This window comes from Psittacula echo (genome assembly GCF_963264785.1).
Source record: "Psittacula echo genome assembly, chromosome: 3".
NCBI classification, from domain to species: domain Eukaryota; kingdom Metazoa; phylum Chordata; class Aves; order Psittaciformes; family Psittacidae; genus Psittacula; species Psittacula echo.
In genome coordinates this window covers 33,066,630-33,081,936 of record NC_137736.1, presented here as the reverse complement: position 1 = coordinate 33,081,936, position 15,307 = coordinate 33,066,630, and the positions used below count along the sequence as shown (strand labels likewise).

Below are 15,307 nucleotides of genomic sequence, written 5' to 3'. Positions count from 1 at the left end.
AAACATTTAGAAATACCAGGAAGGGAAGAGAAGAAAACAGAGGAAAAGGAAAAAAAAGAAAAGGCAAAGAAGAAGAAAGGACACTGTATCTTCCTTCAAGATGGTGAAAAAGGTACTTTGTTTTCTGGTAGTAGAAAATGAGACTCTTGAGAAGTAGATCTGTTCCCTTTCCTTGGCATTTTTTTTTCCGTAACTAGGTAGACAGGGGTAACAGTTTTTCAGTGAAGAAAAGTAACAAATTATGTTTCAAACACTAGGAAGGGGAGGGAAGAGAGATAGAGGTTCCCCATTGTGTTATCCCACAATACTTACGATACAAGAGAGGATAATCACCGGAGATGTGAGAGCACCTTTACAAACCTAATTTGAGGAGTTGGAAACTCTCACACATTTCCTGGAATTTCTGGTTTTGACCATGCATCACATGATCAGTCTGAAAAAGCCCTTCCTGAGGGAAGTTGCTCAAAAATTATACGTCTGCATCAAAGTGTCAGTTCTGACAAAAAAGGCTCTATGTTTTGGCCAGCGTAGTCATGGCATATGTTGTAAAATTAAGTCTGTGTTTCAGTGGCATGACCATATTACACAAAAATATTACTTTTACGTAAATGTTAACAGTGAAGAATCTTTTTCATGTCTGCATATTTTCATATCTACACCCATACTTTCTTAAATCCCAGCATGACATGTCAAAAAATGACTCTTTTCCTGCTGAGCTTCAAAATCTCATCTAGATCTGCCAAATCTGTAAGATACAAATCAACCAAAAAAAAAGAGAGAGAACAACTGATTACCTCTTCTTCATCTAAGTTACATGCTGCTATCAAGAAGTCATATTGGCATGAAACTAGCAGACCAGAAAGAATAGCCACATTTTTTCAAATCAATTTAGCAGAAGAATCGTTATTAGCTACTACCTGTGCTGGATATTGTAAGCAGTATTTTTTGCTTGTTCATGGCTATTTGAAGTGATCAGTTTCCCAGGAACATGATTAGAACTTACATTTTCACACATGTATAGTTTTTAGAGTATTTTTGTCAGCTTTTGCAGGAAGGTATTTTCCCATTTCTTTTACATCATTGTGTTCCATTCTGGAAAAAAAATGAAATAGTAATGTAATGGTTGTTCTGATATTCTTTGCTGTGAGGGCGGTGAGGCACTAGAACAGGTTGCACAATATGTTATGAATGCTCCAGCCCTGGCAGTGTTCAAAGCCAGGTTGGATGGGGCTTGGAGCAACCTGGTCTAGTGGAAGGTGTCCTTGTCTATGGCAGGGGGATTGGAACTGGATGATCTTAAGGTCTAAACTGTTCTATGATTCTATGTCATAGTCTTTCTGCAGTGGAATCGTATTACAGAGAACATGTGGGTGTGATCCTGCGTACTTTCCATTTGCTTTGGTTTTTACTTCTGGTGAGTTTTTTCACAGCACTCAATGTGTTCACTGCAGGTCTTGAATGTGTTTGACCTCAACTGGCTGCTACAGTTTCTTCTCTGTTTACTTGAACCTTCACAATCATAGAATCATAGAATGGTTTGGGTTGCAAAGGACCTTAAGATCATCTAGTTCCAATCCCCTGCTGTGGGCAGGGACACCTCACACTAGACCATGTCACCCAAGGCCCTGTCCAAACTGGCCTTGAACACTGCCAGGGATGGAGCTGTACCTGGGATTGCCCAACAGGGCAACGGTCCTTCTTAATCCAGTTGAAACATACATAAAAAAAAATTAGAGCACTGACCAGGCTATTGCATTGAATTTGATAGTCTCTTCTCCCTACATGGTTCTGTATGAGCGAGGTCCTACCAGCTTGCCTTCTTTCCCTCCTCCTGCTTTCTCCCCTCCACCAGTAGGACCATCAGAACAAAGACCATCTGATTTGTATCCTGAAACAGTGGAATGTATCAGGTATTTCAGGAATAATAGCAAAGGACTCAGAGAACTGTATACGTCACCCCCTTCATTCTTTCCCCTGACTTGCTGCCTCGCACATCACGCACAGGCTTGCCAGGAATGGACCTGAGTCCAAGCACTGCTGTGGGAAAGGGAGGAACAGAGCTGGGCTGAAGCTGTGGAGAGCTGGGGCAGCTGCTGCCCTCAGGGAAGGAGGGAGAGAGCAGTAGGTTCTGCTGCTGCAGTGAATAGCCCATTCCCCTGCTGAAGCCACTGTCTTTCCAGATAACACTTGCCATAGCTTTCCACTATTCTGGCATACACTGTGGGAGCAGAAAGGCCATGGCATGGTAGTGCCCTAAGCAGCATCCTTTACTTTTCCTACCACTGATTCGATGTTGCTTCCCATCTGCGATGGGGTGTTCTGGTTGGGGCCTGCTCCTGTAACAGTTTGTGCACAAAACACCTATTAGATTCAACAGAAGTGCTTGAAAAGATCTGTCCTTTTCCTCTGGTGTTTTTTAGGTTAGTACCTTGCCTATTTTATCCGTAAAATATTATGTGATCTATAAATTATTATAATAAACCTCTAGCAAAATGCTGCCTGAAATGACTTGAGAGCCATAGTGAAATTGAATATATGCCTGAAAAGGGGGAACACTCAGATTTACAGTCTTGACCATTTTCAACTCCTAATTATATTTCAGGAGAGGGAAATGAGAGTAATTCACTCAGAATGCTGGCCATAAAGAAGGGCAAATGGCAGTAATATACTTAGAATGCTAGCCCATAAAGATCCTTTTCAATTGGTCTATCGAAAAAGTGTACACAGCTCCGTAACTGTTCTATACTAATAAGCATCTGTGGTTTAAAAACGTAGTTCAAAGCTGACTTGAGAATTCTAGAAAGCTGTTTAAAAATCCTAGCTGCAGTGAAATTTCACCATGTGCTGTTGGATCACCTTGGTTTTTGAGATCTTGCATTACTATGTTGAGGGTTTTTCTGTCACATCTGTCCTGGTTTCAGCTGTAACAGTTATTTTTTTTCCTAGTTACTGGCTGGGTTTAAACCATGACACATCTCTATGTTCCCCCTCTTGGGAATCAGTTCCCAGATCATGCCTACAGTGACCTGCATGATTTACAGAGAGAAAACTTATTTCCATTGACACTACAGTAATGTGTTAACGTAAACTTGCTTTACTAAATTATTCCCAGAGTTTTAGTGCTGTTTGCCCTAGAAGACACTGCCTGTATAGTTACCCTTATTAATGAAAAGTGAGCATGATGGCTGCTTGGAATGAAAATAGCTTCAAAGAATGAAAGGAGGGAACCTTGACCTCCTGTTGATCTAGTGCAGGAAAATAACTGCACACACAGATATAAAATCTTTAATGGATTTATCTGTGAAATACTTGAACATTGGAGTCTTAGTATAGATCTTGGGCTTTTTGTCAAATACACAGTTAAGTAGCTTGGATGAGCAGTATATGCACTTACGTGAGCAGTAAAGACATACAGTGATTTTGCTGTCTGAAATGGTTGCTATATATCAATGCCAGTTTACTTTGGTCTGAATGCAGGAGGAACAAAACTGCCAGCTGAGAAGATACCACATCAAAATTCTTCATCTTTAAGCCTGCAGAGTAGTATGAGTTCCCAGAAAAAAACCACAGTGGCTCAGCGAATATCATCAGCAAAAGTTCACAAAATTAAAGAGCTGAAGAATGAAATATTTGACTTACAATGCAAATTAGAAGCATCAAGCTTAGAAAACCACATTTTGAAAGAGCTTCAGTATCGACACTTGAAAGCAATAGACAGATATGAAAATTTAGGAAGTAACTTGCAGGATCTCTTAGCAAGTCATTATAATGAGGTGAGAACTTTAAGGAAAAGCCTGAGGATGTCTCAGGAGGATGAGAGAAATTCATCCAGGAAGCTCAGAGAAGTTGAAGCATCGCTGCTAAAAGCTAAAGGTGCTTTGCAGACCTTGCATATGCTTTCAAGAGACAAAACTCTTGCAGAGAGAGAGGAACTTGATCACAGATTGTCAGTCCTTACAGAAAAAATTGAAGTGAATGACAAGAGAATACAGGTAATATCTGCATAGTATTGTATTTAAGGAACAATAATAGGAAAGGTTTTGTGCAAGAATATTGAAGGTTTTAGCTGCTTCTTGTCACATTAATGATTCTGATACAGCCCTGTAACATTGAACATTCATTTTAATCCAGTGCAGTCTGAATATAAGATACTAAGAATGGCAGTAGTGCCTCCTTCCAGTATTTTAAAATCTTGCAGAAATGTGTAAGTAGGTTAAGTTTAACAATAAAGATCTTTTAGGAATTATTTTAACTTGTATGCCTTAACCCTATTAGGTGAGAAGCATAGCTTATAGCTGGAGGGCAATCTTCAGCAGTGTCTACTCTGCTCCCTGCCAGCAGCATGGGGTACCCATGCTTGCTTGGGCCTCTGAGCCACAACAGGACAGACCCTAATTACTTTGGGAAAGCACAGGGTTAGTCATACATGGAGACCACCAGGCTGCCCTGTTATTTTACATGGTGCTGGTGGGCAGTATGGACATACCTATACCTCTTATTCACTAATTACTGTCACTCACTGTAGCTGTCTGTAGGGCACCTGCTGAATTCGGCAATAGTCAGGTGTCCTAGGTTTTAGGCTTGGTTCTACTGTAGGTTTAGTATGCAACTGTAGTAAAAGCCTGGTGGAATTTTAAGAGGAGGTAATTCAGCTCCTTTTAATATCTTGTGCTTCTTTCTTTTTTTACACAAAAAGGCAAGAATACAGTTTTTAATACAAAACTGGAAGAGTGAAATTTCTATTTCATTAATTTCTGTATTCCTTAGGATATATTATATATAGAATCAATAAAAAGTCAGGTAATCTTAGAGGCATTTCACCATCTGAACAGCTAGGGCTGAAATACATTTATTACATGAAAGAAAATGAAAATATAAACAGCTGAACTCAGATGGGTTTTTGAAAACTTTCTATTCACAGAAGTCCTAGTGAGAAGCTATAAAAAGCATGCAGGGTTGGGTGTCCATATTACAGTTTTAGTAATTATAATTTCAGTGCAGGGCACTGGCTTCTAATGATAAAGTACTTAATAAAGTACTCCATAAATTACCTAGGTTTCATTTACACTAAGCCTCCTTATGGTACTACAGTTAATAGATCTCAGTGTGAACAGACATATTGTCTTAACATTTCTCAGTGATGACTGTATTCATTAATCCACCAGACAGGTAATGTAGAGCTTTATTTTTTATGTTTGAATGCCAAATATGCTTTTTTGTTGTTCATTAAAATTAGATTTTATACCAGGTTTTGCTCATTTTAAAAGTAATTTTTCAGATACTTCATACTTTCATGCATTGTTTACAATAGACTGTAATTATTAGAAGCTTGCTTTCCATTACATGATCATACTTATTTTTCAAATCTGGTAAGAACTGTAATTTTTCAGCAATCACACTGAGCACATTCTTGTATTAAAATACATAATTTTTTTAAGAGCCTGGAAAAGCAGCTGAAGTTGAACAATAGCAGCTTCAGTCGTCAGCTGGCAAGTGAGAACAGAAAAGCTCTGGAAGCTGGGATAATTACAAAGACCTTGCAAATGGAAATTAACTCTCTTCACCAAAAAATTAAGGTATTCAAGACTTTAAACAGGTTTCTGCTCCTACAAGAAAATTCAAGTATTAAGTGTTACCTATTCCTTTTGCCTCTTTTGTATTATTTAGTAATGGAATTTTTGTTTCCTAATTGAGTCTATTGTTTATGAAAAAAAAAGGTCAAATATCAAATGATGAAATTATTGTAGGGTTGTCGTGGTTTAAACCCAGTCAGCCATAAATCAGCCACGCAGGCTGATTTGTCACAAGTTCAAAGTAGATCAATAAATATTCAAAACAGAGATGAATGCATTACAGTTTGAACAAATAAGCCACACCAATTTGCTACCATTTTGATATATCTGGGTCAATATATTTACCTACTAACTTTAAGTGATCTCCCTTACAGAAACACTTACAAATTAAAATTAGCTAAATATTACAATCTGAAAAACTATACTTTAACAAAAAGTCATACATAAATGTTTCAATGGTTTGTTTAAATTCCAGCTTGGTTTTTAGGCAAATATTTTTGGGACAAATATGTCCAGTTCAACACTTACTGTAATGTCTGTAAACCAAACATACAGAAAAACCTAAAAGTGACACAAAATAGAAGTAGAAACAAAACTGCCGTGAATGGTATGTCATGAGCTGTAAACAAGAAAAACCAGTACATATTCCAGAAAACACAAAAACCCTTCTGGCTTTTTAGGAATTTAAACTGTTTGTTACACAGTTAAAACACACTATTTAATTTCTGTGTAAAGTGACTGATCCACCCATTGGCCCTGCTAGGGAGCATCCTCCTTCTAAATGGAATCATAATAAATGCGAAAGATGTTGTTATGGGGAGCTTTCCTAGACATTGTGAAGGGCAGAACTGGTGACTCCTGAAGATTCATGGAGCTTTGTGTTTCTGTACAAGGGCATTCATTGTTTGTATCAGGTGCAAAAATGTTCCTCCTAATACTTGGCAGCAACCAGGCTGCCCAGCAGCAGAAGCTGTATAGTGCTTTTCCCAGACCTGCAGTGCTATTTGCCTGCCAGAGTCTGATCTCCTCCTATATGTGCAGATCCAGGAGACAGGAATAGTTACAGTTCCAAGAACACTAACGCAAAACTGTTCCAAAATGTAAATTATTTAGAAGTACAGTTCACACCCTAGTGCTTCTCTAAAATATTTGTTTCATTTGTTTTCCACACAGTTTTCTATGTGTGTCCAGTTCTCCCAGTGTTCTATTTAGACTCAGAAACCTTCTATTGTTTCACTGCAAACAAGATCAGACATGCTTTTTTACCTTATTTCTATGCCAGAACACAGTTTTGGCTTCCACATTCATGGTTTTGGGCACCTGGTTCATTCAGAGCATTGAAGGTATTCAGACACACTAGCAGGACAACCTGTATCTCCAAAGTAAATGCAGCTCCTATTTTTCACGCTAAAACCAAATACAGTGAGAGTTACTGAAATCACTCATGTGTTTCAGATAAATTTCAGTAAGGCAAGAGGACTCTTGCTAAATAAATGTTAAAAGTGTGCCTCTGAAGTTTATGTAATTTCCCAGGCAATATTTTATGAAATAGAACTGAGCACGTTCTAAGGGCACTGAGTAAAGAATTTTTATTAAAAGAAGAAAGTAAAGGCAAAAATTGCTTAGTCTGAAAAAAATAACTCAGAGCAACAAATGAAGAAATCATTATAGAAGACTTCATCTGCTGAACATGGTGTTATAAAAAAGATCATGTAGGTGTACAGGTGTGTTCTTAGCTTTAAAAAGGGAGAATTTTGATTTGGCTCATGAAAGCAAAGGACAGATTCCTATTTATGTAAATGACAAAGTCACCACATGGCCTGGCACAATGCAAAAACATTGACAGTTTTCTCCCAACATGGGAAAATTAAGTTGGTAACAACTAGTTCTTAATGCATATTAGAAGTTTAATGGTGTTTATTTCTTCTTAGGAAAAAGATCGTCAACTTTTTATAAAAAATATCTATGCAAATCGGATGCCTAAAATCCCAAAAGGCAAAAGTGATGCAGTACCTCATGGAAAAAGTACGTGTACTTTTTTGGTTTAGTTGCGTGAAACTTAATTTGCTTTATAGCTTGGATATATGTTCCAAAATAAAAGCTAATATAGTACTTTTATATGGGCTAAAAAGATACTGTTACATATAATTTGAAGAGAAGTGCTTGGTTTTTTTGCTCATTTATTCTATGAATACAAATACATGACTTGTTTTTAATATTTAACCAAATTTTCATCATGAATAGTGTTTAGCATACATAATTTGAGTATACTAACAGTGACACTGAAGTAGTGCTGCTATTTTAAGTGCATATTTGCATCAAGAGCTGTTTGCTTATTTGTTTTTTAACAAGGTGAAGCTATCAGTCTCCAAAGCTTTTGCAGACAAAGTTTTGTTCAGGCTGTTCCCTTTGACTTGGCCTGGAGAAGTGGCTACCCTGGACTCAGAATTCCTGCCACCTGGTTCACTGACTTGAAGCACCTCACAAACAACCCTTCTGTATCAAGTTCCTACTTTTAGTACAGACTTTCAAAGTGCTTTCATACAAGCAAAACTTATGAATTTAACGAGGTCTTTAAAAACTGTTTTCTCATCTTCAAAATCCTTACACTGTGTTACTTCTAGCACAGATGCTTCAATGTCCATTATTGAAGCTCCAGCAACCTGCAATTTGTTGGAGTGTAAGGAGAGGAGGAATTTTCAGATACAAGGTTTAGGAGGTTTAATAGCCACTGTGATGATCGCATGGTCAGCTTATCTGAGAGAAGAGAATGTTTATCCTTAGTAGCCCTTTGAGTTTATAGCATAAGTAAATTTAAATGGGCAATAACCCAGTTATTGTCTATCCTTTCAATTGTTTCTACAGAATTGATGTTATTTAAAATAATACAGTAGAATGATATAAAAGAACAATAGAAAGTTAATTATATCAAGGAAGAAAGAGCTCTTTAGTGGTTTTTTCACATGGGTGCTCAGTTATTGGAGAGAAATATCGATCGTATACAGCCTTGTCTATCAAACATTCCAAGAGTGGGAATCCCCCTTGTGTGGGATTCAACTACTTAATTATAGGCACCCAGTGCCATTTGAGATGTTCTAGTACATTCTGCCTGGCCCGTAGCTGTTGTTCCAGAAGGACACAGGCGTCCCATTTGTCCTATGTAGTATCAGCCAGCCTTATATAGATATCCTGAATACTTGGGGGCATCTCAAATAGCATGAGGTGCGTGTGTTCAGACAGTTCAAGGGATGGGATCCCTTGAACTGAGCGAGCAATAGGTAAAACCAGCTACAAATCATAGAAGCCAAGAACTTGGCTGCCTGTGTGCTCACTATATTCATCAGGGACAAAAATGTTGAGGGAGACACTGATTAAGCATTTACAAATTTTTAATTGTCATATTCTTTATAAGTTGTATCTAGAATTTATTAATAAATGTGTTTTATACAGAAACTAATAAACAGATTTCAAGTACTTCCCCCACATTGAAAGTGATATTTTGCCTCCTACTCAGGATCATAAACATTCTGTCAATCCCTTGAAGGAGAGCTTCCTGCTCAACAAACTTACACCCTTAATTTTGGATCATGATCTGAACATGACTTCCTCGGGTTAAGCCCTCTTTAAAATACTGGTCAGATATTCCTGCTCCTCAGTGGAAGAAGGGATTGGAGCTTTCTTCGTATGGGTACAGAGGAGCACTTAAAACTTACATGGTAGCAAACGTATCTGCTGGAAATATTGCCCACAGAATTCTTCAAATTATGGTATCAGTACAAAATCTTATCATAGTTGCTTATGTCTTTCCCCTTCTTTGCCTTTGCAAATCTATTACTCTGCCTTAACTACAAGTGAACTGCAGGGAAAAGGTTGGTAGTTCAAGCTGTAAAATTAAGAAACACAAATTCCTACTTCTCATTCCAAGTCAGACACAGATTTTATGAAGCTCTGAAATCCAGGTTTAGTTACACCACAGAACCAGCTGTGATTTTTTTGTCATTTTAGTAACCTATGGACTTGTACAGTATTGTCATTTAAATTACAGTACTTAATCCACTGTTTACGATTTAAGTTCTTCTTTTCTTTAAGCAAGATAAAGCGGCTTAGCTGGAGAGAGACCTGATATTTTGCAATGAAAAGGTTCCAAGCAAAATTATGTGATCTTTTGATATTTTTGGCCAATAAAGGTTTCATTCTCTACCAGTTAATGGAAACAAATGATTTAGAAATCTAGAACTGGAATTACTGACAATATTTTTCCTTTTCACTATTGACTTGATTTTTCCTATAGCAGATTTAGAAAGAGCTACTTCTTCAAGTAGTAATTATTCCAGTAATAATTTTTATTACTTCAAGTGATAAAAATAATTATTTAAAGTAATAAGTTATTATTTTAATAGTAATTACTCAAGTAATTATTTTTATTCTGTGTTTGCAAAAAATTTCACCCAGAGGGAAAGAAGAAATGCTGGGTTGCATGTTTTAACAGTCCTGATGAGTAGCTGAAGGTAGGCTGACTTAGCCAGAAAGCTCTGTGTACCTACATAAAATTGATTTATCGAATGAAGCCGTTCATTTCATAAGCTCTTGATAAGAGCAGTTTGCTCAGTTGTGGGAAGGTCACACCAGCTGATCTAGAGGTACAGCTCCCCCTAGTTCTGAATCTGAGGAACGCTCTGCTGATTTCTGCTGAAGCAGCTGGTAACCGCTTGCTGGTTGCCTTTCGAAAGGGAAAACTAACGATCTCCACATCATCGGAGCTATACCTTCAAGGGTAATCCTCAACAGCCGTTTTACCACCAAACTGCAAACGTTTGAAAACCATCGTCTTTACAAAGTGTCCTCCTCTGATTTCAGAGATCAAAACTGGGAACAAGGTCAAATGGTGACGGAGGCAAGATCACATTTTTGCTGCTGTGTCAGTAACTTTCTCAGCTACTGTACTTATGTCAAAATTATTCTAATAATAGAACAAAGACAGAACATACCTTCCCCATCCCATCTCCATTCAGCTACTTCGTTTAAATGTCTCAGTCACTCCCTTTGAATCCCTTTTCAAAGACCATAGATATTTCAGTGTTAAGCATTTCCTCTGGAGAATTTGGTTCCATTAACTTGAGAAAGGTTAGTAAACAAATCAGAAGGCATCGAAGCAAGCATGTTTATTATATTCTTTTAAGATCCGAATTTAGGAACTTGAAAGGTGAGGCCTTATACCAGATCTCTTGAACTTTCATTGGAATGTTACCAGGCAAATGAAGCCCACATGGGTTCTAGGACACAGATGCATTTGTCTGACTTAGCATGTTCTATCTGAACAGGACTTTGTAGATCTAAAACTGAAGTATATTTATGATGGACAAATGAAAACCCTCAAAAGTCCAGGTATGTGTTCCAGTTTGAGCAGTTATAGATCAGACAGAACAAAGAATTACTTTCTTAAAGGGCATTAAGACATGCAGCACAAAAATGTTTAAATCCTAGGTCACATACCCGTATTATCAGTCATCAAAGAGATCTTTTGTTTATACCAACAATATAATTCCAGAAACTACTGTATTACTAATGATTGACCTTTTCAATAGGCTTCAGTATACACAGATCAGTACAAGTAGATAAAGACATTTTTAGACCACTGCTGCTGTCAGAGTACGAAGCTCAGGAAACAGAAACCAGCTCACTTCAGCTAACAAAGGTATGAATGATCTGGATCCAATCCCGTGTTTAAACTCTCAGCTAAGCTGTTTGTTACTCCATATGTTTCAGTAATATGCCTGAATTGCCTCATCCATCTTCTTAACTTTCTAGGATGTGGATTTTGTGTGAATGTAATTAAATTAAACATATAGCACAAGGTAATGATACAAAATAAGAATATGATAGTAATAGAAATTACAACTTCTTATAAGTATTGCATGACTGTGTACTTTTAAGAGTCACTAAACAAGTATTCCCTTATTATTTTTACTTTTAATTGCCAATTGTAGGAGGAAACATCTCCAGAAGATAAAAGTCAAAAAGCTGAAGTAAATGAAGTATACACAGATGCTCAATGTAGAACAGAAAAACAATCAACCAAGAAAATACCAGAGCCAGAAACTTTTAATAGGACACATAGAGGTATATTTTATAATTTTTCTCAGAAACTCATTTGATCTCTTCAAAACACCGATGGTATTGGTAGGTTACTTGGGTCTAACAGCCATTAGCTGGTATCTGACTGACAGGAGCTAGTTCAACAGAATAACATATGAAATGTCAGTGAAATCTGGGTGCTGGTGGTGCTGCCCTGACAGCAGAGCAGCTACATGGTGTAAGGCATCTTCATACTCCTGTGCTACTTGGGTTGCTCAGAGAAGTTGTGGCTGCCCCTTCCCTGGCAGTGCTCAAGGTCAGGTTGGATGGGGCTTGGAGCAACCTGGTCTAGTGGAAGGCGTCCCTGCCCATGGCAGGGGGGTAGGACTAGCAGATCTTTAAGATCCCTTCCAAACCAAACCATTCTATGATTCTAAATGCAGTTGTTGGTCACAATGGTATAAAGTCAGTGCTTTATTGCTTGTTTGTTAATTGCACACTGATCAAATACAGAACTCAAATTTTTGGTTCTGAATCTTCATGATAGCTGATGTCAACATGTATTTCTGGCTCAGGAACTATTGCTGAGAAAGGAAAATGACTTCTTCCAGGGCTGGGAGTATCTCTTCATTGCAGTGCATAAATAGATTTTATGTAATTCTTAGCCATTGATTGTGTTCTCATATAAAACTTATGTGCAAGGGACTCATCTACAAGGACCTTTATTCTGAAGAAATTCTGTAGAAGAGAAGAAAGAAGGAGCCAGCACATCTATTCCTTTACCTGAGTTTTTTCCTTCTAAAAATACTCGTTACTTTCATTACAGTAAGGCTTGTAGAAAGCACCGAGATCTGAATGCCATCGTGCACTTATGGTAGGAGGCATTACATGACCTAAAGGTCAGACAGTTACAAAGGTGAAACAGGCTGTTGAGGTCACTTACTAGATCAGTAACAGAGCTGGTAATCTGGAATGCGTTAACCCCTGTGGTTTGTACTCTGCCTTTTCAGTTGCAGCCTTCCCAGACCCCACCAGATAACCCCAGTCACCATTGTCTTTGAAAACCCCCTTACAGAAAACACCCATCTTCCAATTGTGCATGTGAATGTCTCTCCTTACTGTCTGCTGGACCCTTCCAGTTTTCACTCACTGCCAGTATTAGGTTATTTAGCCATTTTAGTTATTGCAACTCTATACAATTCTCCTTTAACCTCAGTTTAGAGATACTCTTTGAGTCTCTCCAAAGCACAGAGAATTCGTCCCCTGCAGCAAATGTATTTGCTGTAGGCATTTAATACACACATACCTTTTCCTACTAGAAAGTGGAGCCAACTCATTTATAGGTGAGAGAGTTGCCATATATCCTGCTCCATGCAACAAGCAACTGTGTTGACAGTTAAGGGAAAGAAAACCATAAATATATTGAAGTTCCATTTAAAAGCAAGAAAATTACAAGTAAGGAGTTCAGCTCTCATGTGGTCTCTTGCACTCATCTCTTGCAAGATCTCTTGCATTGCACATGACTTTTCTGGCCCTATGTTTAGCCATTACTGATTATGTTTTCAAGACAATTCATTTAATAAAATTGAACATAATAAAAAAGAGAAATATATTTACCTGGATTTAATGGCATAGTAATCTTGTTTAAATCTTGCCACATTGTATTATATTTATTAGTAAATAGCATTGTCATAGTCCTCAAGACTGAAATACCATTAACAACTTAAGCAATAAGGAAGTGAAACTTAAGAAATAAGGAAGTGAAACTTTCATTAATGCTTTATGACTCTTTGTGTTCCTAGGAAACTTCAGAACATTCCTAAATGCCTCCATATTTAATTTTAGACTATTTACAGGAGAACAGACTACTGATGGAAGAACACATCTGTTTAGAATTTATGAAAGAAGAAAAAGAGACAGATTTGCTTAAAGAGGAGCTGAAAGAAGTGATGAAAACTGAACAAACTCCTCTAAGTGACAGTATGAAGGAGAACAATCAAGAGGAAGATGCAGTGGAAGAACATGAGAAAGAAGAAAACAAGCCAGACAAAGAGCTAAATAACAGTGAGCAGCCAAGGAGTAACTGTGTAATTTCAGATCCAAGAAACAAAACAACCATTAGGCTGAACAAAAAGTATATATTCTCAGAAGCCACTGAGAATTTGCATCGTGGGCTTCTTACATCAGGTACAAGACCAAAACACAGCAGGCTCTGCAAACACAGGCAGGATTGCAGTGGAACAGCTGAATCAAAAGTAAAAAATTCCTTTGGGCTGTATGAACTGTCTCCTGGTAAAGGCACCCAAAGAAGGCAGAACAACAGTTCCACTGAAGCAGAGGCTGTGCTCATATGACATTTGCTGAACAGAAACCATCTTAAGAAATGACTCTTTGGACCAGGCTGGTTTTGAATATACAACCCTTCCAGTTCTAACATGGGAGGAATGAAGAAGTGAAAGGATGCAGGATTACACAAGCCAGATTTCAAACCACCACTACTAGTTCATCATGTAAAGCATCTAACACCAATCGTTATGAATAACCTCGTAAGAATATACAAACTATTTTATTTGCTATTTAGTTACGTACATCAACTTAGCTTTACTCTAGAAATAGGAATCCTTAAAAACTTTTTTAAAAGGCAATGTTTTTACCTTCATTAAATGCATATTAAATCTTATAGATACTGACAATGTCCTTCAATGATTTTTCCATAATGGTAAGTCAAGTCAGTTGTCACAAAAGAACACTCTCCTATTCCTGGTCCGTGTGCATGCATGCATACGCGTATTAACCTTACAAAGAGAGCCTAACAATGCACACACATTTTTACCTGTTACCAGGAGTCCAAGTTAGCCCTTGTTTTGCAACTTTCAGGTTTTTGCATTCTCTCTGCAGTTTGAATTTTGAAGCTGATTATTCATTAGGCAGCTAAAGTGAGCAATCTGCTCTAGTAAGGTTCATTGTTGGGTGAGTACCAACAATGCTGTAAAAAAAGTTAAGTTTTTATTTCCTTCACTCCTGAAATAGCTTCCAGAATTCACACACAATAAAAATAATTTGCTATTGCTGTGTTTTGTCTACCATTATAAAGCTCTAAAGCTTCATTCTTTTCCACTGTTGGAATTTACCAAAGCAGTTTGCCTGGTAAGTTCCACAGCTGACATCCAAAGATGAATGTGCAAGAGTGAACTATTGTTTTGGAGAAGCCAGGCATATCCAGTTCTTCAAAGCCTTTAAAAATCCTCTGTTTAAGGTTATGCAAGCAAGGGTAGGAGGATTACGTTTTGTAATTACAGTAATTCATGAAGCTCTTGCTAAAATGATGTGAAGTTTTGGAAAACTAAGTGTATTCTATTAGCTTTAAAAGGCACTTAAAAAAACCCTTCAAAATGATACTGCAAAAGCTGCTCAGTGATTGAGACATTCAGATTACACTGCAAGTTCCATTTTCCAAACTTCGGAAAGCTCTTCTTGAAGCAGTGCTGCAGCTGTACAGGGGGCAGGTTTCAAAGCACAGCTTCTGGTGTCCAAAAAGGAGCTTGTTTCTCCTCTACGCACTCTTACCGGATCTAGTGCTTTCACTGCTGTATCAAAGCCATGAGTAGACAAGCTAACATAATCCAACATGCCTCTGTGAAGACCAGGTGACCAAAGGC

The 15,307-nt window shown here is 37.7% G+C and overlaps 1 protein-coding gene across 1 annotated transcript; it reads left to right on the top strand.

Moving 5' to 3' along the window:
- Window positions 1-3,545: 3,545 nt before the first annotated feature.
- On the top strand, window positions 3,546-14,107 carry LCA5L (lebercilin LCA5 like; the record flags this gene model as incomplete). The annotated part of the gene is made up of 6 exons (XM_080612690.1): window positions 3,546-3,992; window positions 5,439-5,576; window positions 7,505-7,598; window positions 11,159-11,268; window positions 11,561-11,693; window positions 13,494-14,107. 6 exons carry the CDS (start codon window positions 3,546-3,548, stop codon window positions 14,000-14,002), a joined length of 1,431 nt encoding a protein of 476 aa, XP_080468816.1. The 3' UTR covers window positions 14,003-14,107.
- Window positions 14,108-15,307: the final 1,200 nt, after the last annotated feature.